The sequence below is a fragment of the Monosiga brevicollis genome, genomic scaffold, assembly GCF_000002865.3.
Source record: "Monosiga brevicollis MX1 MONBRscaffold_38 genomic scaffold, whole genome shotgun sequence".
Taxonomy (NCBI): Eukaryota; class Choanoflagellata; order Craspedida; family Salpingoecidae; genus Monosiga; species Monosiga brevicollis.
Window position 1 is genome coordinate 255,363 of NW_001865075.1, and position 26,320 is coordinate 281,682.

The 26,320-nt window shown below is 55.4% G+C and overlaps 6 protein-coding genes across 6 annotated transcripts in view; 4 read left to right on the forward strand and 2 right to left on the reverse strand.

The window, feature by feature from the left end:
* The window catches only part of MONBRDRAFT_35317 (uncharacterized protein), a gene marked incomplete at its 3' end in the record, with an annotated part of 2,710 nt that extends 1,038 nt beyond the window's left edge, over window positions 1–1,672 (forward strand). The window contains exons 4-5 of the mRNA XM_001750198.1: window positions 65–1,494; window positions 1,601–1,672. Of these exons, the coding sequence (XP_001750250.1) occupies window positions 65–1,494; window positions 1,601–1,672 (1,502 nt within the window). The remainder of the gene's footprint in view (window positions 1–64; window positions 1,495–1,600) is intronic.
* MONBRDRAFT_34495 (uncharacterized protein) lies at window positions 1,638–3,775 on the reverse strand (the record flags this gene model as incomplete). The annotated part of the gene is made up of 2 exons (XM_001750242.1): window positions 1,638–2,342; window positions 2,684–3,775. 2 exons carry the CDS (start codon window positions 3,773–3,775, stop codon window positions 2,076–2,078), a joined length of 1,359 nt encoding a protein of 452 aa, XP_001750294.1. The 3' UTR covers window positions 1,638–2,075.
* Window positions 3,776–4,550: 775 nt separating this feature from the next.
* Window positions 4,551–6,391, forward strand: MONBRDRAFT_12377 (uncharacterized protein; the record flags this gene model as incomplete). Its single annotated transcript, XM_001750199.1, has 2 exons — window positions 4,551–4,574; window positions 5,951–6,391. 2 exons carry the CDS (start codon window positions 4,551–4,553, stop codon window positions 6,389–6,391), a joined length of 465 nt encoding a protein of 154 aa, XP_001750251.1.
* Window positions 6,392–7,572: 1,181 nt separating this feature from the next.
* MONBRDRAFT_34496 (uncharacterized protein) lies at window positions 7,573–13,968 on the forward strand (the record flags this gene model as incomplete). Its single annotated transcript, XM_001750200.1, has 8 exons — window positions 7,573–8,981; window positions 10,161–11,818; window positions 11,924–11,994; window positions 12,078–12,149; window positions 12,270–12,352; window positions 12,961–13,166; window positions 13,388–13,470; window positions 13,559–13,968. The coding sequence occupies 8 exons, from the start codon at window positions 7,573–7,575 to the stop codon at window positions 13,586–13,588; spliced, it is 3,612 nt and encodes a 1,203-aa protein (XP_001750252.1). The 3' UTR covers window positions 13,589–13,968.
* A 154-nt stretch (window positions 13,969–14,122) lies between these two features.
* Window positions 14,123–17,489, reverse strand: MONBRDRAFT_39082 (uncharacterized protein). The gene is made up of 13 exons (XM_001750243.1): window positions 17,399–17,489; window positions 17,258–17,304; window positions 17,030–17,142; window positions 16,868–16,934; window positions 16,726–16,777; window positions 16,540–16,609; window positions 16,308–16,442; window positions 16,152–16,228; window positions 15,259–16,000; window positions 14,875–14,982; window positions 14,531–14,794; window positions 14,366–14,416; window positions 14,123–14,281 (listed from the first exon to the last, which is right to left on the reverse strand). Coding segments are annotated over exons 1-13 (1,764 nt in total). The 5' UTR covers window positions 17,401–17,489; the 3' UTR covers window positions 14,123–14,245.
* A 609-nt stretch (window positions 17,490–18,098) lies between these two features.
* On the forward strand, window positions 18,099–25,866 carry MONBRDRAFT_29777 (uncharacterized protein; the record flags this gene model as incomplete). Its single annotated transcript, XM_001750201.1, has 23 exons — window positions 18,099–18,409; window positions 18,497–18,644; window positions 18,823–19,041; window positions 19,263–19,880; window positions 20,006–20,079; window positions 20,184–20,258; window positions 20,712–20,751; window positions 20,869–20,923; window positions 21,014–21,073; window positions 21,333–21,547; window positions 21,852–21,989; window positions 22,088–22,381; window positions 22,566–23,003; window positions 23,087–23,224; window positions 23,314–23,523; window positions 23,642–24,142; window positions 24,286–24,403; window positions 24,494–24,602; window positions 24,698–24,827; window positions 24,925–25,019; window positions 25,197–25,379; window positions 25,462–25,577; window positions 25,685–25,866. 23 exons carry the CDS (start codon window positions 18,099–18,101, stop codon window positions 25,864–25,866), a joined length of 4,467 nt encoding a protein of 1,488 aa, XP_001750253.1.
* Between the last annotated feature and the right edge of the window lie 454 nt (window positions 25,867–26,320).

The following is a 26,320-nucleotide window of genomic DNA, read 5'->3' on the forward strand; positions in this document are numbered from 1 at the left end:
TTTCCCCCCCCCCCCCCCCCGCCTCTCGCTCACCTTGCTGTTTTTGCCTCACACCACGACGCAGGTCTGCTCGGTCCCAACGGTGCGGGCAAGTCGACACTCCTGACAGCCATTGCCGAACAGGATGTCCCCCTCCCCGACCACTTTGACATCTTTCACCTCAAGAAGGAGATTGACGCCACGGACCTGACGGCCCTGGAAGCCGTTCTTGACGTCGATGCCGAGCGCAAGCGTCTGGAAGCTGAAGCTGAGCGCCTCATTGAGATGGACTTGGCCGAGTCGGACCGTCTCACCTCCATCTACGAGCGTCTGGATGCCATGGATGCCTCCCTCGCTGAGGCCAAGGCTGCCAAGCTCCTCCATGGTCTTGGCTTCACCAAAGAGATGCAGGCCAAGAAGACCAAGGACTTTAGCGGTGGTTGGCGCATGCGTATCGCCCTCGCCCGTGCCCTCTTCATTCAGCCTTCCATCATGCTGCTCGACGAGCCCACCAACCACTTGGATCTTGAGGCCTGTGTGTGGCTTGAGGAGGAGCTCAAGAACTACCCCGCTTGCCTCGTCATCATCTCCCACTCCCAGGATTTCCTCAACGGCGTCTGCACCAACATCATGCATCTCCAGAACCGCCACCTCAAGTATTACTCGGGTAACTACGACCAATACGTCAAGACCCGTGCTGAACTCGAGGAGAACCAGATGAAGCGCTACCAACAGGAGCAAGATCAGATTGCCCACATGAAAAACTACATTGCTCGCTTCGGTCACGGTAGCGCCAAGCTGGCCCGTCAGGCCCAGTCCAAGGAAAAGGTCCTGGCCAAGATGGTCGCCGGTGGTCTCACCGAAAAGGTGCAGGCTGATCACTCGATCGATTTCAAGTTCCCTGATTGCGGCAAGCTGCCCCCGCCCGTGCTCATGGTTGAGAACGTCAGCTTCAAGTACCCTGGCACTGAAAAGTACCTCTACCGCAACCTGGACTTTGGCGTCGACCTTGACACCCGTCTTGCCCTGGTCGGCCCCAACGGTGCGGGCAAGTCCACCCTCCTCAAGCTCATCGTCGGTGAGCTCACCCCCACCGAGGGTCAGATTCGCCGCAACGCCCATCTCCGCTTTGCCCGTTACCATCAGCATCTCGAGGATCAGCTCGACTTTTCCCTTTCCCCTATCACCTTTATGCAAAAGGAATTTCAGGAGGAACTCAAGGAGATTGAGGATGCCCGCAAGGCCGTCGGTCGCTTCGGCCTCACTGGCAAGATGCAGACCATGCCCATCGAGCAGCTGAGCGACGGCCAGCGCTCGCGCCTCATCTTCGCCTGGCTGGCCATGACCCGCCCTCACATGCTCATTCTTGACGAGCCTACTAACCACTTGGACATGGAAACCATCGACAGTCTGGCCCGTGCCATCTCTGGCTTCGAGGGCGGTGTCTTGCTTGTTAGTCACGACTTCCGTCTCATCGACCAGGTCGCTCAGCAGATCTGGATTGCAGAAAACGAGGTGCGTCCCCTTTTGCTCCCATCACTTGACGATTGACCTTTTGCTTGCCGGCGTTGTTCCTTGGCCATTTCTCACCACGCCGTCTTGTGACATTTTCACCGAGTAGACCGTTACCCGTTGGGAGGGTGATATCTTGGCCTACAAGGAGCATCTGCGTCGCAAGCTCGAGGAGAACTGAGCATGCCACTCCTCGGCTCAACCATTAACATCCCTCAATCGCACCGCCGCGCGGCAGCGAGCGCACTGAGCTCAAGGAGACGAAGCAACCATTCTGTCCTGCTTTGACCCCAGTCCAGTTGGTTTTTGGACCTGCCTGTGGCATGCTTGCTTCATTTGCAAGACAATGGGGTGTGGATGAAGGCCGCTGTGGGGTGGGTTTTTTAGAGTGATTACCCTATAGCTTGTTGTGCGTTTACCGATGGGGTGTCAACGGCTTGGTGAGGCTCAGCTGTTCGGAACGTGATCAGCAATCTCGTGTGCGTGCGTATTGGCGTGTCATTGATGGGCGCGTCTGCGCACGTGTGTTGGCGCGATCACTTATTCGAGCGCGCATGGTCGTCTGCTCGCGAGCTACTTTGTTGCTATCGGTTCTCTCTTTTTGGTTTTTCTTTTGCTGTCTTTTGCGGCGAGCCGTGTGGCTCGCGCTTGTTCTCCCCTGCGTGGATCTGCTTTTGGTGTTGCTTTGTCTTAGCCAACGTGTTGTCGCTTTGAAGCGTTCTCTGTCCCGAAATGACGTGCGTGTCTGGATGGATCGAGCCTGTGAAGCACCAGGTCTCCCAAGACCTCAATTGAACCCTGTTCTGAAGCCGTTCATACGTCCTCCTTTCTTTTGTTGATCCCGCTTTGAGCTGTGGAAGCCCGTGTCGCATCGTCAAGTGTGAAGAGGCCGGTCACACGATTCGCTTGTTGTCTTGGTGTGTCATGAGTTTCAATCCTGGACCAATTCAATTGGTCGGGCTCGGCGTGCAGGAAAAAATTGGTTCTAATGATTCAGCCAGTGGGCCAGTTTGAGTGCGTCGTCAACCCCGCTCAGCGGGTAGGCGGACGCGCGGCTTCCACCGAATTCAGCCGAGCTATGTGCTTTTGTTGTTTGCCAGAGCGCTGGATGCGGCGGTGCACCAGAAGGAGTTGGCCGCAGCTGGCTTGGAAACGCCGGTGATGCAGCATGCTGTGGAGCGGGACCACGGACCGGAGCCGGCATAGGAGTCCAGTGGGACGATGGCGGGGGCAGGTGCTGCCGATCCATGTGCTCAACTAGGTCCACAAGCGACAGCGTGCCCGGGGACGCCGCTCTTGGGTCAGCTAACCAGGGCCGGTCTTGGGCCCGGAGACCGTTTTGCCCCGAGCTCGGCACTTGGGTCTCAAGCTGTTGTGGTCGAACATTCCCATCCATAACGGAAGGCGACGGTGCCCTCTCATCAGATAAATGGGAGAAAGTGGGGGAGGAAGAGCCTGAGCGCTCTCTTGGGCCACCAAAGCCATGCGTGGCCTCGGTTTGCGTCTCGATAGTTCGCTGCGGCAAAGGTTCAGTCTGCACCCCCGCCTCGAAGCGGGCGGGGCTCTTCGCGGGCGAGGTCGGGGCAATGCCCGAGGATGCGCGATTGCTCCCTTCTGCTGCATCCATCTCCAGATCAGCCACACACAAGCCACCCTGCGAGCCGCCGAGGGCCACTCCGCGCTCGTGAGGAGATCGCGATTGCTGCAGCTCATGGACGGCTTCCATAAGGCGCTCAATCTGTTGCTGCAGTGCAGCCACCTCCTGAGAGGGCACACTGGAGGGTACGAGGGGAGAAGCTTGGACAACATTTCCACCGGCAATCCTTTGCTCGGGGGATGGCCGCCTTCTCGCATGGTCGTCGAGGCTGTGGCTCAGATACCTGGCGGTAGAGACTGGTGCAGGACGAGGACCGACGTCCAGCGTTTCATAGCTGGGTGAGGCACGTTGGGAAGCTAATTGGCGCTGCGCTGAAGCCAGCTGCTCCAGCGCGCCCCGATACTCCTGGTCCAGGCGCGAAACTTCGTGCACCAGACGTGCAACCCGACGTTTGTCTTCCAGACACAGATCAGCGAGGCTGGCATTGCTGCGTCGAGGCGGGGACGAAGTTCGCCGCGCTATTGACGGTGCCCGGCTATGCTGCTCCCGACCCACGGCTGCAGCCGCCTTGTGCCCACCTGACCCCCGAGCCCGATTCTTGCTAGGCACGGCCACGCTCGCAGCAGCTGCCGGCTCCCGCAACGAGGCGACCCAGCCCAACTCCACACCACTACTCCCCACCGCCATTGCCGTTCAAATTCTAAAAAAAAATTTAAAAAAATGGAAAAAAAATGAAAAAATTTAAAAGCAGCGAAAAAGGAGGGGGAGACAAGGGCGCCGGTACATATATATGTGGTTATATTGCTTCAACTGTCAGATCATCTCCGATAGTATAGTGGCTAGTATCCCTGCCTGTCACGCAGGAGACCTGGGTTCGATTCCCAGTCGGAGAGCTTAATATTTTTGCTTGGTAATATTTTTGCTGACATTTTATCAATTCCGCAAAGTATACCATTTTTATGTAAAAGTATCGTGCTCAAATGTAAGAACATCTCCGATAGTATAGTGGCTAGTATCCCTGCCTGTCACGCAGGAGACCTGGGTTCGATTCCCAGTCGGAGAGCATCAAATCTTTTTGCTGCGGCTTCAGTTACCAAAGTTTGTGTTTTTTTCTCTGATAAGGATACCAAACGCCTTTATATACTATTTTATGCCTCATCATTGTCAGCTGATGCGCGAACATCTCCGATAGTATAGTGGCTAGTATCCCTGCCTGTCACGCAGGAGACCTGGGTTCGATTCCCAGTCGGAGAGCATCAATTCTTTTTGCATCTCTTCGGTGTCAGACGGATTTTGAAGCTGTGGCTGGCCTGTGCCTTTATATGTGAATTTACGCGCCACGTGTTCGTCAATGCGAGAACATCTCCGATAGTATAGTGGCTAGTATCCCTGCCTGTCACGCAGGAGACCTGGGTTCGATTCCCAGTCGGAGAGCATCAATCTTTTTTTGTTTTTGCCCCCGATGAGCCGTCGGTTCGACCGGGAGGTAAATGAGCGATTGGTTGAGGGCGGTGCCCTGCCAGGCATGCTCCTCCTGTTTCACTTTTGCTTTTGTTGTTATTTCTGACTCACCGCCTGGTTTGCGCGCTGTGATGACTGTTCAATAACGCTTTTCACCGAGTGCCGTAATTTCGTCTTATTTTTGCGCTTATTTTGCGCTTATTTTTTTGCGCGATGCTCTTGTCCGTTTTTCCTGCAACGGGCTTTGAGCGCGCGTACTCCCTGGGATGGCGGGCGTGCCCGACCTACGCCTGTCAAGCTACTAGCCTTTCTTCACGTCTGAACGGTGTTTACAAAGCACCAGGCCCCAATGGGATTATGTTCAGTTAAAATTTGCATTCACCAGGTCCGATTTGTTTTCTGAAAGGGATTTGTGTAAAGATCAGGGTATCGTCATACGAGCTGGCCCCACCATGCCCCAGTGCGGTGTGTTGGCTATCGCATGCAAAAGGAACGGAGACGCTGGCTTGTGAGAGCGAAAAGTTATGCTGTTTGCCACAGGTCTGGGTGGCCTCAAATTTTAGCGGTCCAAAAAAAGAAAGGTTGCGAAAACAGAAGAAACTCGTCGAACGTTGTCACCACAATCTTTTTGGCGTGACATGGCTGCCCCACTTTGCGTGCGTACCGTGCGGCTATTGAGCTCGGGTTTTGAGCAGGAGGCTCGGAAGAGCCGGGCTTCAAAAGTCATTTTCTGGCCCATACACCCCAGGAATCACCAAAAACGGCCCATATCTCAGTTCGGCCAAAACGACGATACCCTGATCTTTAATTGAACCTTACACATTTGACATCGAGCAAACTCTTGAAAGAGGGCATTACATGGTTGAAGCTCGCCTCTTTGCTCTGATCATGTTTTTGGACGAGTGTTTGAGTGGCATCTGAGTTCCGGTGCAAAGCTTATACGAAGGTGCAAAGCTAAATTAAGCTAGAAAAGCTCAACAAACGGCAACACAGTTTAGTGGTCCCTTTGCCGCAGTCCCGGTTGGCTCACCCGCGTTTGCTCGCACGCTCCACACCGCCTTGTCTCGTTGCTCCTCTCCATCATCATCGTCATCGACATGATCTCCATGGCGCATGACAGTGGGATCGAGCTGGCTCACAATAGCTCCAGCACCAGACGCTTGCATTGTCGCTAGACGGTGATCTGCACAGGCTGCTATGTTGCACAGCACCTTGCATAAGCTTCACATGACACGCGCGGAAATTACAAGAACTAAAGTACCATGCACCCAGAAACACCTACATGCTAGTTGAACTTTTGCAACCACTCTTGAGCTTGGCGTCTGCCTTCGGGTGTATCAATGATCTCGGCGATGTCAGGGCGCTCATGTTGAAGCTGTGCCATCATGGCATCATGGTCAGGTGCAGCAGCTGCAGCTGCTTCGGCCCGGTGAGCAGGCTAAAGTGGCAAAGCAAACCAGCAGAGAGTTAAAAGCTCAAGACGACGCCACCCAAGATGAACCATCAGCGCATTGTTACCGGAACGAGGAATTCTGGAATACTGACAAGCTCTGCTGCGGGGCGAAGCGCAGGACTTTCTGCTACAAGATCACGGGCAGCATTGATGGGGTCAGAGTGGCCACCTTCGTGACGGCGGCACTCGTGATAATGATGCGACCAGCCCTCCTGGCACTTGAAACAAAAGGCATCACACTTTTCGCATTTCGTACCTGGAACAGCGTCCGAATTGCCATTCGCACCAGCAAGATCGCGAACAACGTTGAAAAAGCCCGAGTGGCCACCTTTATGATTGCGGCACTCATGATGGTTGTGTGGCCACATCTCTTCGCATTTGAAGCATAACTCCCTGCACTTTTCACATCTCGTTCCTGGAACGGGTTTGCCCATCTTGCCGTCGAACAGAGAAGCCGTCGAACAGAGAAAGTGTGCTTCGCTTGTTGATCTTCGCTCGAACTTTGGGTATCAACAGGAAAGAAGAAAAATGCCAGTCATTGGCGGCTCGACACCACGACAAACGCCTGGCTGAGTTTATAAAAGCATGACTCTGCTTGTGACAAGCTGCTGTCAACGACTGAAGCTCGGCTTGCTTGCTTGCTCGAAGCTGAAAACGAGGCTTGAATTAATGAAGTGTGCATACACGCAGTGTCAAGTCGCTTCACAGGCGCCATTCACAAGCCACCTCAGCAAGAATCAAAATGGCCCTACCGCAATAAGACGTGGCTATTGCTTCTCCAAAGCATGAATTCGAGTCCGCAGTAACATACTAGACGAAGAAATGTGTGTAAGCTCGAGGTTTGATTTGCGCAAATCAACCCTCGAGCTTACACATGCTTTCTCTCCACAAAAACATAAAACGCCACAAGACTGTATCGATTTGAGCTTGGGGGAGTGAGTGGGGTTGCCACTTTGGCAAGACCATCTTGTGTTTGTGAGTAGCCTTTGAAATTTGATCTGTCTTATCAGGCTGCTCGTAGAGCCCAAACTGTAGCCTTGACTGCGCCAGGCAATGCTGATATCGATGTGGTACAGCTTTGGCGTCAGAAACGGCAGCTGGGCCCCTGATCTCATACTTTGTCGCACGTCGAGAACAAGCACACCCCACCACCCTCTCTATGTGCTTCTTTCGAAGGCCATAATATTATTACATTAGTACCCCCAAACTGAAAACAAAAGCGCTTTCGGGCCCAATGCCAAATGGCAGCCAGGCGCCTGGCCTCAGATTTCGTCGCACGTCAAAACCAAGCACGCTGCACCTTCGACATGAGCTTGAGATGCTCGGTGTGAAGTCCAAATCCACCTTGGTCCATCCTGCGACATTCCACTGGCATGAGTGGCTCCATGAGTGAGGGACTCCACCCCAACAACGCCAGTCCGAACATTCAAAAATATAGTCAGACGAACTCTTAGTGTGTGTGCTTTTGTGAAGCACTTTTGCTTTTGTTCTGCTTGTTTGGGTTTTGATTCAGTGAACCAGTTTACAAGCAGCGCTGATCAGAACAGCAGGAGCGACGACCACCGCCGACATGTCCAACTCGGAGGAGGCGCAGGTTACCATCAATGGAATCGCTCGATCAAAGCAGGGGTACCCACAGGCTTGGGGAAAAGATGATCGTGGAAGGTCATATTTTTTCCCACCACCGTGGGTTGAACAAGCACGTCTCCAAAAAGGCAAGCGCTACACCGTGCAGGCACAGAAACAGAATGGACAGCCCAACATCTATGTGATCGACGTGAAACCAGACTTGCATCCAAACGTGAACCGGGACAAATGGCGCAAGACGGCGTTTGATCAAGGGCTACCGGAAACAAAGCCTGGCGAGCCGGTACCGCTCGAGTTTGGCTGTTACTGCTGCGGAACAAAGATCGTGGACAGCGCCACCATCCACAAGATGAAGGGTGGTTCTGTGTGGACCAAGGGCAAGCCCCTCACCCTGCGCCCTTACGGAGAAACCAGGTCAAACCCCAGCAAGAACAACACGCCCTATCAGCAAGCCTGCTGTGCAAAATGCAACTTTAATCTGGGCACATTTTACCCCCAAAAATACGAGGCCGACGAGCAAGACCGCGATGAGCTTCGCCAGTTTCCCTGCTACAAACTAATTTTTCAGCGGTCCACCAAGAAATGCCCCTTTTACAAAGCCCAGCATTTGCTGCTCCTCGGTGAGAAAGACAGTGTCGAGCGCACGTTCCAACAGGAATTTGGACGACACGTACGTGTGCCAGCCCGCGTGGATACAGCAACCCACCCCTTGGCATGCCAGCTGCGGGAGACCCACCTTGCACGCCTTCAAGCGGAGGACGAACGTGACAGGCTTGCCCAGGAGGTGAAGGCACTACAGGCCGACGCACAGGCTGCTCGGGAGGCGATGGAGGACGCCGCGCGGGGGGATGGAGCCGACGAATACGGAGTGCGAATGGATCGTCCATGCGACGGGTACCGAGGGCAGACAGAAGTATATCAACTATCGCACGCCGGTGCTGCCGTTGACCGCAGTCCCGGGGCCTTGCACTACAGCGTTGCATCATCACAGTTCCTCCTGCTGCTCAAGCGCGATGTGGTCGAGCTCGGGCAGATCGAGTTGTGGCACAACAGGGCCATCGAACGACGATACCAAGAGAAGCGCCGCTCCTTTGAGGCCGAGGGCAAGCCCAGTGACGAGATTTTCGTTTTTCATGGGACGAACAAGGCAGGCTTTCTCGGCATTTGCAAAGACGGTTTCAAGGTCGGCGGGCTTGAGGTTGAGATAAAGAACGCCGCCTATCATGGTCTCGGGGTATATACGGCAACAGGCCCCAATACTCCACTGGCATACTCTGGCGACTTTAATTGTGTCATTCTCGCCAAAGGTCTCGTAGGAGTTGATGAGTCAGATTCAAGGCGCCCCAGGAAAGATTGGCACATCTTCAGCGACAGCAGCCAGCTCCTGCCAATGTACGCTCTCTTCTACAAGAAGTAAAAGCGCATACCGCTGGGCCATTGCGTGCTTTAAGTGTAGAGCTTCAATTTTGTCGCACCATGCGGTGGTCGTGCGAGTGACTGTGTGTGTGGCCGGTTCTTCTTTTGCATTTTCTTGCACCTGTCTCGACCCGACTGTAAAGCAAAGCGTAGTCGTGTCGCTGTTGTCACGATACACGCTGGGGCAGATGTCTTGTCTCATCGTCTTACTGTGTGATCTTGTCGTGTTGCATTGGGCTGTCCCCGAGCGTGCGTGCCGCTTTCCCCAACGAACCAAAAAAGTAAAAAACTTAATCTATGTGTGAACAACGACATGACATGCTGACAATTCAAACAACTTGTCGCACGAGAGAGAGAGAGTGTGTGTGTGTGTCCGCTCTTGGCGCTGGCGCACATTCCTCCGAGGCGATGAGCCGAGCCACCTCTTCAAAGATGGAGAGAAGCAGAGGCGCTCTGGTCGTTGGCTCTGGGTGTGGGTTTGGGTGAGTATAACAATGGGAGGATGACTGACCAAAGGTTGGGGACTCGGGTGGTTTGCGCGGTATTGCTACAACAAGAACCAACCCAAGGCTGGGAACGCATTCCATGACGGATGCGACGGTGAAGGTGCAGGCATTTGGCATTGTTGCCAAAAGCATCGCAGTCGACACTCCAAGGCAGCACGCAGGCGCAGGAAGCGCCCAGCGCCTTGATTGAACCGTTGGCGCACCGACGTGACTCGTTGTTTTCTGCACCTCGTCGACTCAGAGGCGTCCCCTTCCCGTCCCGCCGATCAGGCAAGTGGTGTCCGGCCTCGCGGGCGAGTGCTCTCGGATTCGTCCGTCCTGGGCACAACCGTGTTTCCCCCCCTTGCGCCTTCTGGACCACAAGCTAATCACACTTTTCTGGCGCACACGTCCATTGTCCGACACTACAGCACTGCCGCCATGCACCGCCGCGCGGGCTTGACCGTGGTGGCGCTGGTGGTGGGCTGCCTGGCACTCACACCACCCGTGCCGGTGGCAAGCACCACGCCTGCGGCGCCCACCCCGCTGGCCACCACAATCGCACCAGAGGAAACGACCATAGACATTACCTTTCGCGACGAAAGCACCTCTACCTTCACATCTTCCTTCTCGACCACCTCCGTCTCTTCCACCTCCACCTCCACGTCAGTGAGCAGCACCTCCGTGAGCAGCAGCACCTCAACCAGCAGCGCAACCAGCTCTTCCACGTCTTCTTTTACGTCCTCCTCAACATCAGTGTCCTCATCCACCAGCACGAGCAGCTCAACTTCGACATCCACCTCCACCAGAGTTCCTCCACCTCCACCTCCACCTCCACCTCCACCTCTACTTCCACCTCCACCACGACGCTGCGCTACGACAACGTCCACGGCCGCGTCCGGTTCCTCGGTCAAAACATGACGGCTCATCTTGAGCTCATCCGCAATATCACCGCTCGCTTGCTCGGACTCTCCCCCTCGCGCATCGAACTCTTTAACGTGCAAGCCTTCGTGCAGGACATGGTGCCCGAGACCCGCGTAGACTACGTTCTTCTGGACATTCTCGAAGCTGATCTCGAGCGCATGATGCAGGGCGCTGATATCGTCTTTGGTCAGAACAGCCTGGCTGCTGAACTGCGTGCGGCACTCGGGTACTCTAGCTCCGAGCTCATTGTGAGCCAGCTCATTGCCCCGCGCACCACCACCACGACGACCACCACGACCACCACCACCACGTCCACCAGTCGGGTTTACTATGTTGTCACTGTGCAGCTGGGTGGGCTTCCTGCTGGCACCAACCTCAGCAACGACGAAGCCCGAGGCATCCTGCAATCTTACCGTTCGCGCTTCGGCCTGGCCTTTGATCTGACTTCGGCCCAGGCCGTCGTGGCACCCAATGGTGCGCTCACGCTGAGCTATGAGACCACCAATGCAAACACCACTGTACTTGCAGCCCAGGCCAATCAGACCTTCTCCGTGGCCGTCGACCGTGCTGTCGTCAGCCTGCAAGTGGCTTCCGTCTCGGCTGCCACTGGTCGCCTCAGCACCGTGGCGCCCACCAGCTCCACGGCTAGCCCTGAAGGGGCCCTGACCAATGGTGCCTCTAGTAGTGATAACAACATTGTGGTTATCGCTGGTGCAGCGGCCGGTGCCGTCGTGGTCCTGCTAGCCTTGATTGCCTTCATCATTGTGCAGCGCAAGCGCCGTGCCAATAGTCAGGAGGAGGCGCCCACGGAGGAAGAGATTTTGCGCAAACGTCGCGAAATCGAACGCTCTGTTGCTCCCGCCATGCCCCAGCCTCGCACCGGTTTTGAGCGCTTCCGGGACCCCGAGCAACAAGGACCGGACAGCTCAGCCCCTCCCAGGATCCGCAAGAAAAAGAAACGTGCCCCCGGAGCGTCTGGTGCCCCCGGCAAACCTGGAGCCCAGGGTCGCGTACCAAAGCCTGCCGTGAGCGGTCGACGACCGCGGAGCACGGGAGGCCCAGGCGGTGCTCGTCGCCCCGCATCGCGCCACAGCGAGACGGCGGAGGATGACCCACGCTTGGATCTGAAGCGAACCGGCTCGCGACTCGACAAGGTGGCCATGAAAATGCTTTTGAAAAAGGGTGTTTTGCCAGACCGCATGCCCTCACAGGCCACGCTAGAAAACTTGCCACCCCCGCCGATTGCCGAGGCGGGCCCAGCTGCCGCGATGCCTGACCCCGATGATTGCTTCGAGCTGAATGACGTTGATGATCTGGATCGCCTCACGGCCGCACTGCCAGAGAACATTGACGACATTATGGCCGAGATGGAAGCCGAGGAGCAAGCCGGCGAGCTTCCCGGCGGTAAGACGAATGCTTCGCGCGAAAAATGACTCAATTTTTGGCCCGTGGTGGGCGTGCGCGCTAGCATTTCCGTGTCCAGGTCTTGATTGATTTGTGTGCACGTAGGCGGGTACTTTGATGTGGCGCTTGAAGACGAGTATGGGGCGCCTGAGAAAGCACGCGATTCCTACTTTCAGGTTGGTCCCTTGAGTCTTCAATGCCAAGCTTTGGGAATTGCTGGCTGGTCCTCCATATTCACTCACCAGACGGTCTGAGATAGATTGACCTCGAGTCGGAAGGCGAAGACGAGAACGACAATGAACCGGGCCCCAACGCCTCATCTCCTGATCAGGTGCGTCACATAGTAGGCCCCGTTCCGAGGGGCAGGTGGCTCGTCGAGTGTGATGGGTGAAGTCTTTTGTCCTGAGTGCAAATGTGGCGTGTCGTGGCGGCGAACCTCGCTCGGCCACAGGTGGTGGGAAATCATGCCGTTCCTTATGATACCACCACTGCTAGGCGGAACACTAATCCTCAAAGGCCTGGGCGGGTGGAAAAGTATGTTTTCAGTTGACTATGCAACGGGTGCTCACTGCTTGGCCGTCAAGAGCTCATGCCCTGCATCTTCTCACCGTGCAGATCGATGAAGAAATGGAGACGCGAATCACTGGGCGAGAAGACGGCCATTTGAGGAGCCATTAGGCTTTCTGATCCCGGTGCTGAGCCAGCCATCATCGCTTCGTGTCTCTTCATGTTGTTCTCCTTCTTCTCCCTTCTTGAATAGTAATCTTATTCCTTGCCCTTGATACATGGTGTGCCTCGACAGTCGCATTTGGTGTTGTGGTGCCCGGCGCATAATATGGCCATGTTTGTGTCAAAGTGTGTGTGCGCGCGTGTGTGCGTGTAGTATGTATACCTAGCTGCGTTCTTGTCCACCATCGCTGCAAGCCTCGTCGGGCTGGCCGCTCATAACAATTAATCATTGACAATTACGATCCTCACGGCCCGCAACGAAATTCCCGGCAACGCCTCACATCAGCCTGCAACCACCGGCCATCCCCGCCATTCCCGCCTCCCCCCGCCTCCCCCCGCCTCCCCCCTCCTCACTATCGCGCTGTTCCAAGAGTACCGGTGTGACTCCTTCAGGCTCGGATCTCCTTCCTTAGACTACAGTATAATTACGAGGGGTTGTTTTCGTTTTACCATCCTTCAAACAGCAACAACAGTTTTCAACAGACATTTACAACGACCTGCCCAGCGGCTCAGTCCAAGATGGCGCAAGCTGGCATCCAGGCTGATTGGGAGGCCCGCGAGTTTATCCAGACCGTCTCGGCCAGTGTTGGCCGGATTGCCGAGTTTTTGAATGCATTTGGTGCGTCGGGGGATGGGCGGGTGTGTGGGGCGGGAGCCAGTGTGGTGTGGGAGCCGGTCTGGTGGCTGCTTTTGGCGCGATTCTTCAAAGCGCGCTTGTTGACGAGCTTGGCCGGATGCGCTGTGACTTCAAACGCGCCATCAGCCCACCTAACATCCCAACTGTGCTCGATATCTAAGCAAATGGTGCCTGCTTTGACTCACCAAACCTTGTTTGCATAGATTCTTCCACGCGGTATCGATTGGCTGAGCTCAATCAGCGCCTGACCTCGCTTGAGCGGTCTTTGGAGTTTGTGGAAGCCAAGGTCGGGCCGCCTCCGTTGCTCCTTTTGGCAATCCGATTGATCGACCACAACCTGTTGTTTTCTGATTGAAATTTTCTTTTCTTCCTAGGTGGCCAAGGCCAAATCCGTCAATCAATAGCCGAGCTGTGCTCGCCGCCTTTTGTTGATTGCGTGCCTCTTCGTTTTTTTCGTCAGGTGTTTTGTGTCGCTCCGAGATGGATCGGGGTGGGGCTTGAGCATCTCCCCCGAAACACATTGCCTCGGCTAGTCGAGTGGCTGGCAACGCTGTTGCATCTGCTATCAGTGCCTCTCGGTCCTACTGTTCTTACTGATGTGTGATCCAGATCCCGTGTGTTTCCGTTGGTAACTTTGAAGTGGAGGCGCGCCGCCTGTCCGTGGCACACGAGCGTTTGTCTGATTCAAATCGAATCTTCACCTCGCCTCTGTGCAGCCTCAGGGCAGGATGGCGTCCATTCTTCTTGCCAGAGGGGCTTTTGAGTGTTGTCGTATGGAGGCTGTGGATAGAGAGCCAGGCTCTTGGTACTTCTCCTGCCGACGAAATTGAGCAGGACATTAATCACCAAGCCCCCAGCTGTCGACCTCCGCCTCGACACTGTCGATAGCACCGGTTTCAAATGTTCGTCAAGTTTTGAGTGTTGCCCGAAGGTTTGTTGTACTTTCATCATAGATTTAGATGAGGCAACTACAGGGGTGTGTGTGATTAGATGGGCATGGGCACCTCAATTGACAGTCAAAAGCCCAGCCTAATGTTGGAGACCAAACGGTACGTGTATGCCTAAGCATACTGAACTTGCAGCTTTTCCTGCAGGGACTGTGGTGCATGAAAGTTAACACGGCGCAGTGAGCAAGCAATTCTTGTCGTACACACAAAAAGCTTGAGCGAGGCTTGTCGCACCTGCATAACGCCGCGCACGCGACCTGCTGCTGCTTCATGATCTGCCTCCTTCTACTCGACAGTGACAGAGCGGGTGGGTGTTGAGACGGAGCGGTGAGCCCAGGGTTGGCATTTCCAAGCACACTTGGAGCGGGAAGATGTGGTGTTTCAACGCATGTTCTTTACCGTTTTGCTGGCAATGATGTCGCGCATCACAAAATTGTTCTTTTCGTAGTGCTGCCATTTCTTTTCAAGGTTGAGCAATTGGGTCCATGTTTCGTTTTTCTGCATCTGGGCTTTGAGTTTCTCGTGTTGGGCAGCCAGCTCCTGCACGACGCGCTTGACGGCTTCCTTGCGGACCATGCAGCGGCGCTTCTCCTGCGCAAGCGCCCGACGTTCCTCCTCAATGTCCCGCGTCAGGCGGTCCGTATCCGAGTACACCACCAATTCCTGCCGCGGCAAACAAAAGGGTGCAGTCAATGGCCAGGCTTTTGTGTAGTGCTTGGCTAAAACACATTTCGTGCACTGACCTCTCGCATGGTGCGAAGTTGTTCCTTCAGCTCAGCCATCTCCGAGGCAATCTTATCTTCAATCTGTTCCACATTACGCAAATCGCGTGCCAGACCCGCGCGCTTGCCCTGCACAAGTCGATGCAAAGTCGAGATCAAAAAAAAAAAAAAAAAAAAGGGAGCGGAGAAGAGCACGTGTTGATGGCATGAGGTCAAAACGCACAATGCATGTGTCGCACAAAGTGGAGCAACTTGTGAGTGAGTGGGTGACTGAGTGAGAGGGAGAGAGAGAGAGGGAGAGAGAGGTTTTGAGGCGTGCTCGTCTAGGACGAGGCCACGGTATTCACCAATGGTTCCCGAGTCCCGAGAGGGCGACACAGTCCCAAACATCTTCTGCAAACGCACCTCCAAACTCTGCGCAGTCGCTTCGGAGCGCTGCATTTCTCGCTCCTTGAACGCCAGATCATCGCGCAGGTGCGTGTGATCCTCGGTGCTTGGCAACTGCTTGGCATGATCCATGTGGCGCGAGATGGCTTCCAAGAGCTCCTGCACGTGTTGCTCACGCTCCTCAACGCGCTCGGTGGCGTCGGCCATGGTGGCCTCGAAAGATGACATAAACTCATTCATTTCTTGGTCATGCTTGACCAATTGCTGGTATTTTTGGCGCTTCTCCTCGTCTTCTTGAGCATCCCCTTCTTCCATCTCGTCAAGCTCAGTGGTCAGACGGTCAATCTCGCGCTGGGCCTCACCCATTTTGCGCTCCATGGCTGCAATGTCCTGGTTGTCCGTCTTCACCTGAGTCAGAAGGCGCTCACGCTGCTGTTCGGGCGACTCGGCCTTTTCTTGCTCAATCTGCTCCATGAGGGTGGCTTCTTTCTGCTTGAGAGCGGCAAGCTGATCGGTCAAGGCCACGGCCTCGCGCTTGAGTGGTGCAGAGGCCAGTTCGCGCTCCAGCTGCTCCAGCGTTTTGGTCAAATCCTCCAGTTGCGTTTGCTGGGCTTCGGCCTTGGCTTTGTATTCAGTGCTGGCAGCCTTGAGCTCGTCATACCGGGCGCGTTGGTCTGGGGTCATGTTCTCGGTCAGAGCGTCATCGGCTGACTTTTGACGTTCCATCTCTTCCTCCACAGTCTTGACTTGGCGCTCCAAGCTACATGTTCAGAAAAGTCCCAAGCCAGACAGCAGGAGAATAGGGAGAGCGACGGATGAAGATGATACGTGTGGGGCACTGGGGTTGTTTGCGACAAGGGCCTGGCTTTCCAGGGTAGCTTCATTTGAGCACCACCATATGCAGGACTCACGTTTGGCGTTCGGTAAAAATCTTGTCAATTTCGGCTTGCTTGATGTCGTTGGCTGCCTTGAGCTCCTTGCGATCCTCCTGGCCACACATGAATCCAGAAAAGGTGAGATCTCAGATTAGCGTGTATTTCATGTAGTTTGGGACAAGCAGGGCGTACCGCTACGTCAGCCATGTCCGTGTTGGTGCGCAGGTGGTCAAGGAGGAGGTTGGTATCGGCAAGCTGGCCTTGAAGACCCTTGATTTCGGCGGCCAATTTTTCGGCCTTCTTTTCAAATGCTACATATGAGTCAGCCTGCGGATTGATGTGTGTACATGGAATGATTTTGATTGCAGTGAGCAGTGTCGTATTGACCTTGCGCTCGAGCTGAAGACAAGCAGACGTGTCAGACCTGGCGTTCAAACTTGGCAATTTCATCGCGCATGCGGTTGATCTCATTGCTGAGTTCTGAGCTCTTGGAGCTATGGGATTACCCGGGCAAACCCATATCCATGATCGTCAAGGCGTGAGTTGAAGGGAGAACGGCAAACAGAACACTGGCGGGCAAGGTGCCAAGCGTTGAGTGGAGGGCACGGACCGCAGGGCGCCGAGAAAGTAGGTTTCATCTAAAACAACACGTCCTTGGCCAGCTGCACGAGTCAAGGGGACCAGGAGTCAAGGGAGCAGTTTGTGCAAGATGTGGGTCATCGTCCATCCCGACCTGAAGCATGGTGACATACCCTGTGTTGCCAGGCGCTGCGTTCCGCCAAGGCCTTGTTGGGTCATAGGTCGATGTCCCACTGCCACCTGGGTGGATCCACGGCATGGGTCAACTGCTCGGCACCGGGGGCTGCACAACCAGCGGAAGGGCTGGAAGAGGTGGATCGAGGAGCTGGACAGACCTGGGTGGTGAGGACGCCACCCGCCACAGCACGAGCGGCGGTGCCCAGCCGAGCCGTGCCGACCCGGCCCGTGCCGATGCGGATACCGGCTGTGCCGCGCCGGGCAGCCGTGCCTGCCAAACATGTACAGCAAGGCCATTCAAATTGTGACGGTGTACGCATACGAGCAAGCGAGGAAAAAGACGGATTACGGGGAAGCGACAGCGGGACAGTGGGGGGAAGCATTACCGATGCGGCCAGTGCCGAGGCGCATCCCAGTCGTGGGGCGTTGTGACCTAGCAGGGGCAGCGAGCCAATCAGAATGACCATCCGACCAGCACAAGCAGAGGGGGCGATTTGGGAGAGCTGGGGCGAGTGTTGTTCACTTACATGGTGTCGGTTGCTCAACAGCTGTGTAAGGGTCGCTCCAGAGAGCTGAATGAAAAAAAAAGGGGGGGGGGGCAATAAAAACCAGCAATTCAAGCGGTCCGAACTCGAACCGCTTTCTTGCAGCGCCGCCTATTCTTCAGGGCAGTCAGGGGTTTGGCCCGGGTGTGAGCGATGACGTGGCAGGCCTGCGATGCGGGGAGCGGGGTGACTCTTTCAAATCTTTCACCGCAATAGAGGGAGACGCAGGCAAGCGGGCAGGAGACGAGCAGGAAGGGGCAAACAAGAGAGAAGAAGAAGAAGAAGGAAAGGAAAGACAGAGGAGAAGAGGAGAAAGGCGGCACGGGAGAAGAAGAGGGAGCGAGCGGGGGGGAAAAAGGAGCGAGAGGAAGGCGAGATCCGCGCGCAGCTGATGCCGGTCGCGCAGCACGTACTTGTTATCAAAAAAAAGAAAAAAATAAAATTCAGGGTCAGAGGAAGTAAGTGATAAGGTCGGCGGTTCAGAGAGAGGTACTGTGCTGCATTTTGGGACAGGGTTGATTTCAATTTGAATTCAGAGATGTAGAAGAATGGCGCATTGGGTTCAGAGAGCTAGCGAGACCAAAGCTTTCTTCCTTTGTTGCCTTGCTGTTGGATTGTTGCTATCGAGTACCCGTTCTCAACACCTGTTTCAAACACATTCTCTATATCGCTGACATTTTCAATGAATGGCGTCGATTTTGGAGGGGTATACTTGAGAAAGGGAGGATCTCTGTCTTCTCTCTCTCTCTCTTTCTTCTGCTATTCTTCTCTCCCTCTCTTCTCTCTCTATTTTTGTTTTTTCTCTCTCTATTTTTGTCTCTCTTGGTCCAGAGTGGAAACTTCAGAGAGAGAGAGAGATTTTGAGAGAGAGAGAGGAACGGCAGTGCGGTGGAGGAGTCACCAGTGGGCGGGTCACGTGTGTGAGAGAGAGAGAGAGAGTGAGTGTGTGTGTGGGCGGGAGCGCTTCTCTGCCGGGGGCCTGGTCTTGGTCTGGTGTGCCGTGTCTGGGCGAACTTTCTTTGAGGGGACGTGCACTGCTTGTTTGCGCGTTGTTGGCTTTGGTGGGTGGTGTGGGAGCAGCCTTCGCCGTGCCTGTCCGCAGCAAGAGGAGGGTGCCGGCCGCGAGGACGGTGGCTGTACGGGTAGCATGGCTACGCCCCTTGTGCTGGAGGGATGGTTTCTGAAGCGAAAGCCTACCCTTTGGGGCTGGGACCGCCGGTGGTTCAAGGTTGGTGCCCCTCCCCCCGCTCTTTCGCCCTTTCAGCCCCAGCTCGCTTGTTCGCCCGTACGCCTTCAATCGCGAGCAAACTCGTGTCCACCGCCGTATACGCACGCGTGTTGATGGCCGGGCCGCTGGATACTGACCGCTTACCGCACATGGGCCTATGGGCCAATGCCATGAATAGGTCATTGATGGTCAAGTGATGTACTTTGTACAAGAACATGACGATGTTGATCGCCGCAAGGGTGGCTTCAGTCTCCAGGACATTGAGGACGTGGTGCCCTGCAACTTTTCCAGCAAGGCCAAGGCCCTGCCCCAACAGCAGCAGCGTTACGCCCGGCAGGGCTTGCGAATCGAAGTTTATCGTGACGGCTCACTTCGCTCCTATGAGCTCCTTTGCTTGGTGGGTCACACTGCCCTCTCGTCTCAAGTTGAGCGGGGTGCTTGGGGGCTTTTCTATCCCTTTGCTTTTTTGCTGGGCCAGGCCAGGCCTGCCTGTCCCTACCCCTGGCCTGCCTGTCCCTACCCCTGGCCCGCCTGTCCCTACCCTTGGCCTGCTGACACCTGAGCACCTTTCGTGCCGCTCAATCGTCATGTCCGTTTGGCCCATCTCAACTTTGATAGGAGCGTGAGGAGGTCTATGAAACCTGGCTCAACCTGCTCGACTTGCGCACGCGCTTGCTTCGCGAAAATCTGGTGAATCGACCACGCTCGCTGACCACTCGCTCTGAGAACGATGGCTTCGAGGTCTTGCCCATGCCGAACGAAAGTCAAGCACAGGCGCCGCAGCGCACTGCTAGCCGACGCTCCGTGCGCTTTGCCGATGCGGGTGCATCCGAAGCGGATTCAGATCTGGCTCACAATGCCGCCCTCAATGACTTTGGCGTCAACGAATCTAGTGATGAGGAGGATGAAGCTTCGGTCTCAGATAGCCCTCGCCCAGCTGCTAAAGGCGCCGCCGTCATATCAGGGTCTCACCACGACAATGATCAAATCAACAATCATGACGCCGTTGAAGATACCAACGCATCAGAGCCAAATCTACCATCAGAGCCCGGACACAGCGCTGAATCCCAGGATGGTGCCGCCGACGCCGACCAATCGGAGACACGCACCTATCGCTCTCGATCTCGCGCCATCTCCGTCTCATCGGCGCGTCAGATCAAGGTCATGGTCCAAGCCGAGAACTACCTCACCTTTCCCCGCGAGGGGTTGACAACCGTCGGTGATCTCATGACTTTGGTATGCGCCTTTGTATCATTCATTGAGCATCATGCAAAGCATCTTTGAGTCCGCATCAAACTGGTTCTCTGACGACTTTGGCTCGCTGCAACTCCTTGGCTCGCCCCTTCACCTTTGTCACCCAGATTGAGAGCCAGCTCAAGCGGCAACCCGAATGTTTGCGACTGTGGTGCCTCACCTTCCCGCACGACATCCGCGAGTGCGTCACCGTGCGCCCTTATTTAGCACAACAGCATAGCTTGCCCAGACCCTGGAGGAGCCGCTGTCAGGTTGCTCACGATGACTCGACATGAATCCCTGTAGGCTGCCAGATGATGAGTCCTTGGACCTCCTCGGCTCTCTCACCTCCCAATTGCTCCTGACTACATCAGAGGATCGGTGCGTGTTTACGGTGGTGTTGATGACTTTGATGGCCGTGCGTGCACTAGCGCGAGGTTGATGCCAACGTCACCTCTCCAGCCGAAGCCGAGTGCCATCTTCGGTGCCACGTGTTGACTCACAAGTCTGAGTGCATGTCGCCCTGGCACGCTCACCATGCTGTCGCTTCACGCACCCTTGATAGCTCTGTTCTTTGCATCCACCGTCGCAAGGGCACGCCTCTGGTCGACTTGGTGCCGAAGCGCATCACAGCAGATCAGGCACGGCCTCTGTCTCAACCGCTGCTCTACTGTCCCAGCTAGCGCGGTGACCCTGACCTGTCCACCTTCTGTCGCCACTCCTTGCCGCTGCTGCTATGCCTAGATCCTAACCGGTGCCATGTTGTCGCCGGCTGGGGCGCGACAATGGGAGGCTCCTTCTTCTTGGCTTCAAATTTTCACTGCCATGGAACAGCCTGAGCTGTACTGGCGTGATGATAGCGCTCAAGGCACCGGTAGGTCTTCTGCGACACCACTGCTCAAGAACTTTTCGACTTGATTCAGGTGGTTGACTCGTCGAGTTCAGACCGCAGCCTCAGAACGCTTTTTTTTCTTGCCTCGTGCCAGATCAGATATTTGCACGCGAAGATCAAGTCGTGGCGTTCTCAGATACAGCGCGTGCCACCGGTGCGTCATTTCCTGCTGCACCTGCTTGTCTCCCGCAAGCGTTGCTCCAAGCCATATTCATCTCGACCGTGGTTCCTCGTGGGGTCATAGGACAAGCCGGCATGATCATGTTGAAGGCAGCCAAGGCCAGTCGACCCAGTCGTAGCGGACGTGAGTTGTCTCGGCCTTGTACCGGAGTACCTTATTTTGTTTCTGCGGTCTTGCGTGCCACTGGGGTTTCCAAGGCCTCCCTTTTCGCTGCCTTGCGTATCTCCCTCCTTTTGGGCCACCTAGCCCGCACATGCCATTACCTTAGCTAGTTGTCTCGAAATGGCTTGTCGCCTAATGATAACTGGTTGATTTTGATGCTTCCCCGCGTCCTTCTCAATTTTGCTGCCTGTCCTGGAAAACGCGTGACCTTCTTGCTTAGCCTCTGGCCTCGAAGAACGGCGTGCACGATCCATGTCATCGACTCTGGTGCTCGATGGTATGCTATCCATTCGTGCCAAAGGACAAGGCTGGGGTCAGCGACGCTGCCGCTTGGATGCAGACCGGATCGAGATTTTCAAGGTCGGCAAGCTCGGCGCTTCACTCAAGATCGACCTCGATTGCATCCTTATCCTCACGGATGGGGGCGTTGAGCAAGTGCGTTGGCTTTTGCCTCGATCAGCTGGGCCACCGTCGTCAACGCTGTAGCATTGCTAGCAGACTCGCATCTCATCGTCCCAATTTTTAACACAGAACGTCCATTTGCTATATTTTGATGAGGCCGCTGCCAAAACAAGCGAGCTGGCTCTGGGCTCAGATGACGCTCAGCTGTATGCACAGGTAGAACTGCTTTTCTGCTCGTTTGCAGGCTCCTTCGACTGATTTATACCTCAAGACGCCCTTGTCCCGGTCGGTGCCAACTACAGCTTTTCTCACTCAATCTTGCCATGCACGATTCTAGTGGTGGGAGGTACTGCAGCGCCGCGTGCCCGTGGTGAGCAAGCAGGGCTGGTTGTCCAAGCGTGGCGAGCTCAACACCAAGTGGAAGCGGCGATGGTTTGAGCTTCGAGGGCGCTCTCTCTTCTATGGCCCCGAGAAGGTGAGACCCCTTGCATCGGGTCACACGCTGGGCGCCGATGTGGTGGATTCCGCTCACCTATTGGAGGGGCCCTTGCGTATGGGCCACGTCTGCGTCAGGGAATATGGAAAGCCCGCATCAACCTGGCTCGATGCGACAACGTGATCATTGCTGATGAAGACGACGTGGACGACTCCTTTGTGTTTTACGTTGTGCACAACCAGCGCACCTACAGCATTCGAGCAGATAATGAACATTCCCTGCTCGATTGGGTGCAAATCCTGCGCATGTGCCTCCCAGATCAACGAGTATTGCATCAAGGGCGCCTGCACAAGCTGGGTGTTTACAACCGTACCTTCAAGCCCCGCTTCTTCCAGCTCACGCCGAGTCGCCTCTTGTACTTTGATGATGAGGTTTGTGTTTCAGAATCGTTGAATATGCGATGTATCTTTCAATCATCTCTGGCCGTGCATCACAGGCTTTCCGCCTCCTGAATTTTGTGTGTGCGTTTGGGTTGTGCTTTGTTGTCCGTGTTGGTTTTTCTATTGATCATCCACACCACTTGCCATCGCGCCAACAAATATGTGCCAATGATAGACGTATAGTCGTTGCAAGGGCCAGATTGACTTGAGTTTGGTGCGCAAGGCTGAGCCCTTTAGCGGCAGTGGCGGCTTTCACTTTGCCATCAACGCTCAAGATCGAGCATTTGAATTACGTGCCGACACGGACGCCCAACGCCAACAGTGGATTGGCCTCATCAATGACGCCATTGCTGCCCTTTTGGCTGCGTCTGCAGCTAGCGCTGCGGCAGCCATGCTCGATCCGGCGAATCGGGGCGAAACGGGTACCTTGCAACGCATGGCATCTTCTGATTCGCTGCAGGACATTGAGCCTTCTAAAGAATCAACCGACGATCATGGGCGATCGGAAGGCAATCATACGGCAACAGCGACGAGCCATGCAGCTACCACAGCCCACCCAGCCGGTCGCGGCAGCGAGCCTGCCCGGGCTCCATGGGACGTTGACGTGCCTGAGGTCAGTGCATGAAATGTGCCAAAGCTCACTGGGCACCATGGTTGCCTGCCTGCCTGCCATCTCACGGCCGTGGGATTGCATAGGTGGGACCGCCAGCCGATTTCGAGGCGAACGACGTGCTCGGGGCTTGGGATGTAGGCTCTGCGAACCAAGCACCGCATTGGAGTTCAAGCTCAACTGCACTGACGCGTGAGGAAATGGACGCTTTGGCAGCCAGCTTGGTACGTGCTGCTTCGCGAACGCCACCACGCTCCTTCTGCCAAATCTGATGCAGAAGAAACTCAAGTCTGGCTGTTGTGTGGGGCTGCAGGATGCGGAAGAACCGCCTGCCAGCAGCATTTTAGAGTATTTGGAGAGCGAACCGTTTGATACGCGTCCACGACGTTCCATGGCGGCCAGTGTCTTCTCGACATCAGGTGACGACGGGCGTTTGTCAGTTTCAGACGGCAACGAGCCAAATCGCCATGGACTACTGATGGAAGACGACGAAGAGGAGGAGGAGATGTTGGAGCCGGATGAGGTCAGTCTCATTTTTGAGGGGGGGGGTGAAATAAAAAGGCTAAAATCTCACAACTTGTCCTTGGTTTCAAATGTGTGTGTGTGTGTGTGTGTGTGGCTGCGCTATGGGGGGTTTGCAGCTCACGCCTGAAGTGGAGCAGCGCCTTATGGCCAGTTTGGCCACGAGCATGACGGACGGGGACAATGATTTAGCGCCGCCCGAGTCGGCTGAGCAATCCGAGGGCAATGCACTGGACGTGGTGACGCCCTCTAGCCTGCGTGTCATTTTGCATACTCTCAGCAAAGATCAACATCAAGCAGGCGCCTTTGGCAGCGGGCGCACGATTACACGCATTCGCTTGTCTGGTTGTGTACTTTCCGTCAATGAGCGCAACGAATGGTCCTTGGCAGCCGGTTCTACATGGCATGCGCCCAATGTGGCGTATGACGGTCCCGTAGAGCAGATGACGCTACCGCCCAACGTCCGAGTCATGTTTTTGAAGGATCTGCACGCGTGGCATGTCCCGGCCCCTGGCAGCGGCGCACTGCCCAGCGCTGCGGCTAGCTCAAGCACCCCAGCTTCGCTGCCCCCAGCACGCATCCATCGCAATGTCAGCGCTGCAGAGCAACGCTTTGCGCAGGTCAGTCAAGCTTCTGAGCAGATGGCTTCCCGTTTGCCAGGGCAACCCTCCATGAGCGCGCTGCTGTGAAAACCCAGGAATGGATTCTTGCTCTTATTTTCTGCCCCGCTGATTGGTGTGCTCGGGGGTTGTACTTTTTGCAGTACAAACATACTTCGTTGTTGGCCAACTTGAAGCGCGCCGTGCGCATCCTGACCGACTTTGTGTGCGCGGCGGACGATGCTGAGGATGACCAGCAAAACGGGGATACTGGTGCCCGAGGTGTGTAATGATGCTTGTCCAGGAGATGCAAACTGCGCTCTGATAGTCCCATCTGACTGGGCGATCGCGGACCTGGCTTGTTCCTGTTAGGGTTGGTGCGGCGCTGTGACGACATGGCCAGTCCCAAGATTGGAAGCTTGGTGCGCCAGCACTTTTGTTCAGCCATGGCTCACATCTTTGTCAAGGGCCTGCAAGTATCGTACGTAGTGCAGCGTGCCGAGACACAGCACGGAGATGGGCGCCGAGCCGCACGGGGAAGAGGGCACGCTATTCATGACGATTGCACGCTTGTAGACGATATGGTGGCTTTTTCAAGACCACGGTCTGGGACGTCCTGGTGGCCTTGACGCCGGCGCCCAGCGCAGCGACCAGCAGCATGCTGCGCAAGGCGTATCTGGTTGTTCGTGATTTGCAACAGAATCCGGTCCGTCAAGAAACGTGACACTTGGTAGTAGGGGCGTGCCTACGGTGGTGCGCGTCGTCGTTCATCCGGTCGCGCTTTGTTTGGTGGCTGGTGCTAGAATATGAACAACAGCAACGACGTGCGCGTGCGGTCATTCTTTTGCGCGGCACTAACGCATCACTTTCTGGAAGAGTGGCTGCAGGCGGTGTATATGTGCGTTTGAGGATTGTGTGCAGCAGAGGCTCATAGATGGGTCTTGGTGTGCGGTGTTTGGGCGTTGTTCGGCATTGGATGTGATGTCGCTTGCCCACAAGCAGCCTGCGTCGCAAGTTCCAAGGCTCGGGGAACCTCATGGCATGTGTTTGCTGTTTGGGACTGGGACCAATGTAGGGACAAGCCTCGCTTGGCCAAGTGGTACAAGCCCGAATCTTTTTGGTGCATGTGCCCACAGAGCTGTTTTGAAGAGCTGTTGTTGATGTTGACGCCACTTCATGGCTTACCGTTTCGCTTGCACACGTCCTGGGAGCGAACCTTTGCGGGACGGGGTGCTGACCCCATGGGAGCCACCGACAGGTATAGTTTGCATCCTGCACCATGTTCATGACCGCATGGTGGCGTGCCTCATGTTGATTGGTCGCGGGTGTCCTGATTTCAGCTACAACTATGCGATGGAGGTGCCGGCTGGCACTGGTATGATGGCCAGCGAGGCCGAGCTTGGGGATTTGCACGATCTGCCCTTGGTTCAGGCGCTCTACGACAACGACCAGCCTGGTGGGTCTTGCTGCTCAGGGCTGACGTCTTCTTAAACCGATAGTTGTGCAGAGTTTGCTTGGCGTCCGCAAACTCATGGCGCTTGTGTGGGGATGGGGCATTGATAGCGGACGAAGCGGAGCTGGTGTTTGAGCGCGGCGACATTCTGCGGGTTATCAAGGTTTTGAATGAGGACTGGCTCAAGTGCGAGCTGAATGGGCAGGAAGGCATCGTTCCTTGCAACTACGTCGAGGAGCTGGATCAAATGGAAGCTGAGCTGTACATGCTCACCCATGACTACGAAGCTTGAGTGGAAAAGAGTGTTTCCAAAGCTGTTTCGTCCCGTCATGTCTGCTGAGCAGGCCTGTCACAAGGTGTTTCTTTTTATTGATATCCGGCATCCTGTCTCACTTTTCTCCACGACCACGTGGCAAATCCACACGCTGTTCTTACGTATCGTATGTCAAGCCACAAAAAAAAAAAAAGAGGCAGCAACTCGACGCATACCAGTGGCAGAGACCGAGAGGCCGAGACTGAGACTGAGACGACAGAGGTCCAGAGAAGAAAAGAGAAACAGCACAAGACAAGGGAAGAGAGAGAGATGAATTGGTAAGAAAATTGAATTGGTTAGCAGAGAGAGAGAGAGTGTGTGTGTGTGTGTGTGCGTTAGAGAGAGAGAGAGAGAGAGTGTGTGTGTGTGTGTGTGTGTGTGCGTTAGAGAGAGAGAGAGAGAGAGAGAGAGAGAGAGAGAGAGACAGAGAGAG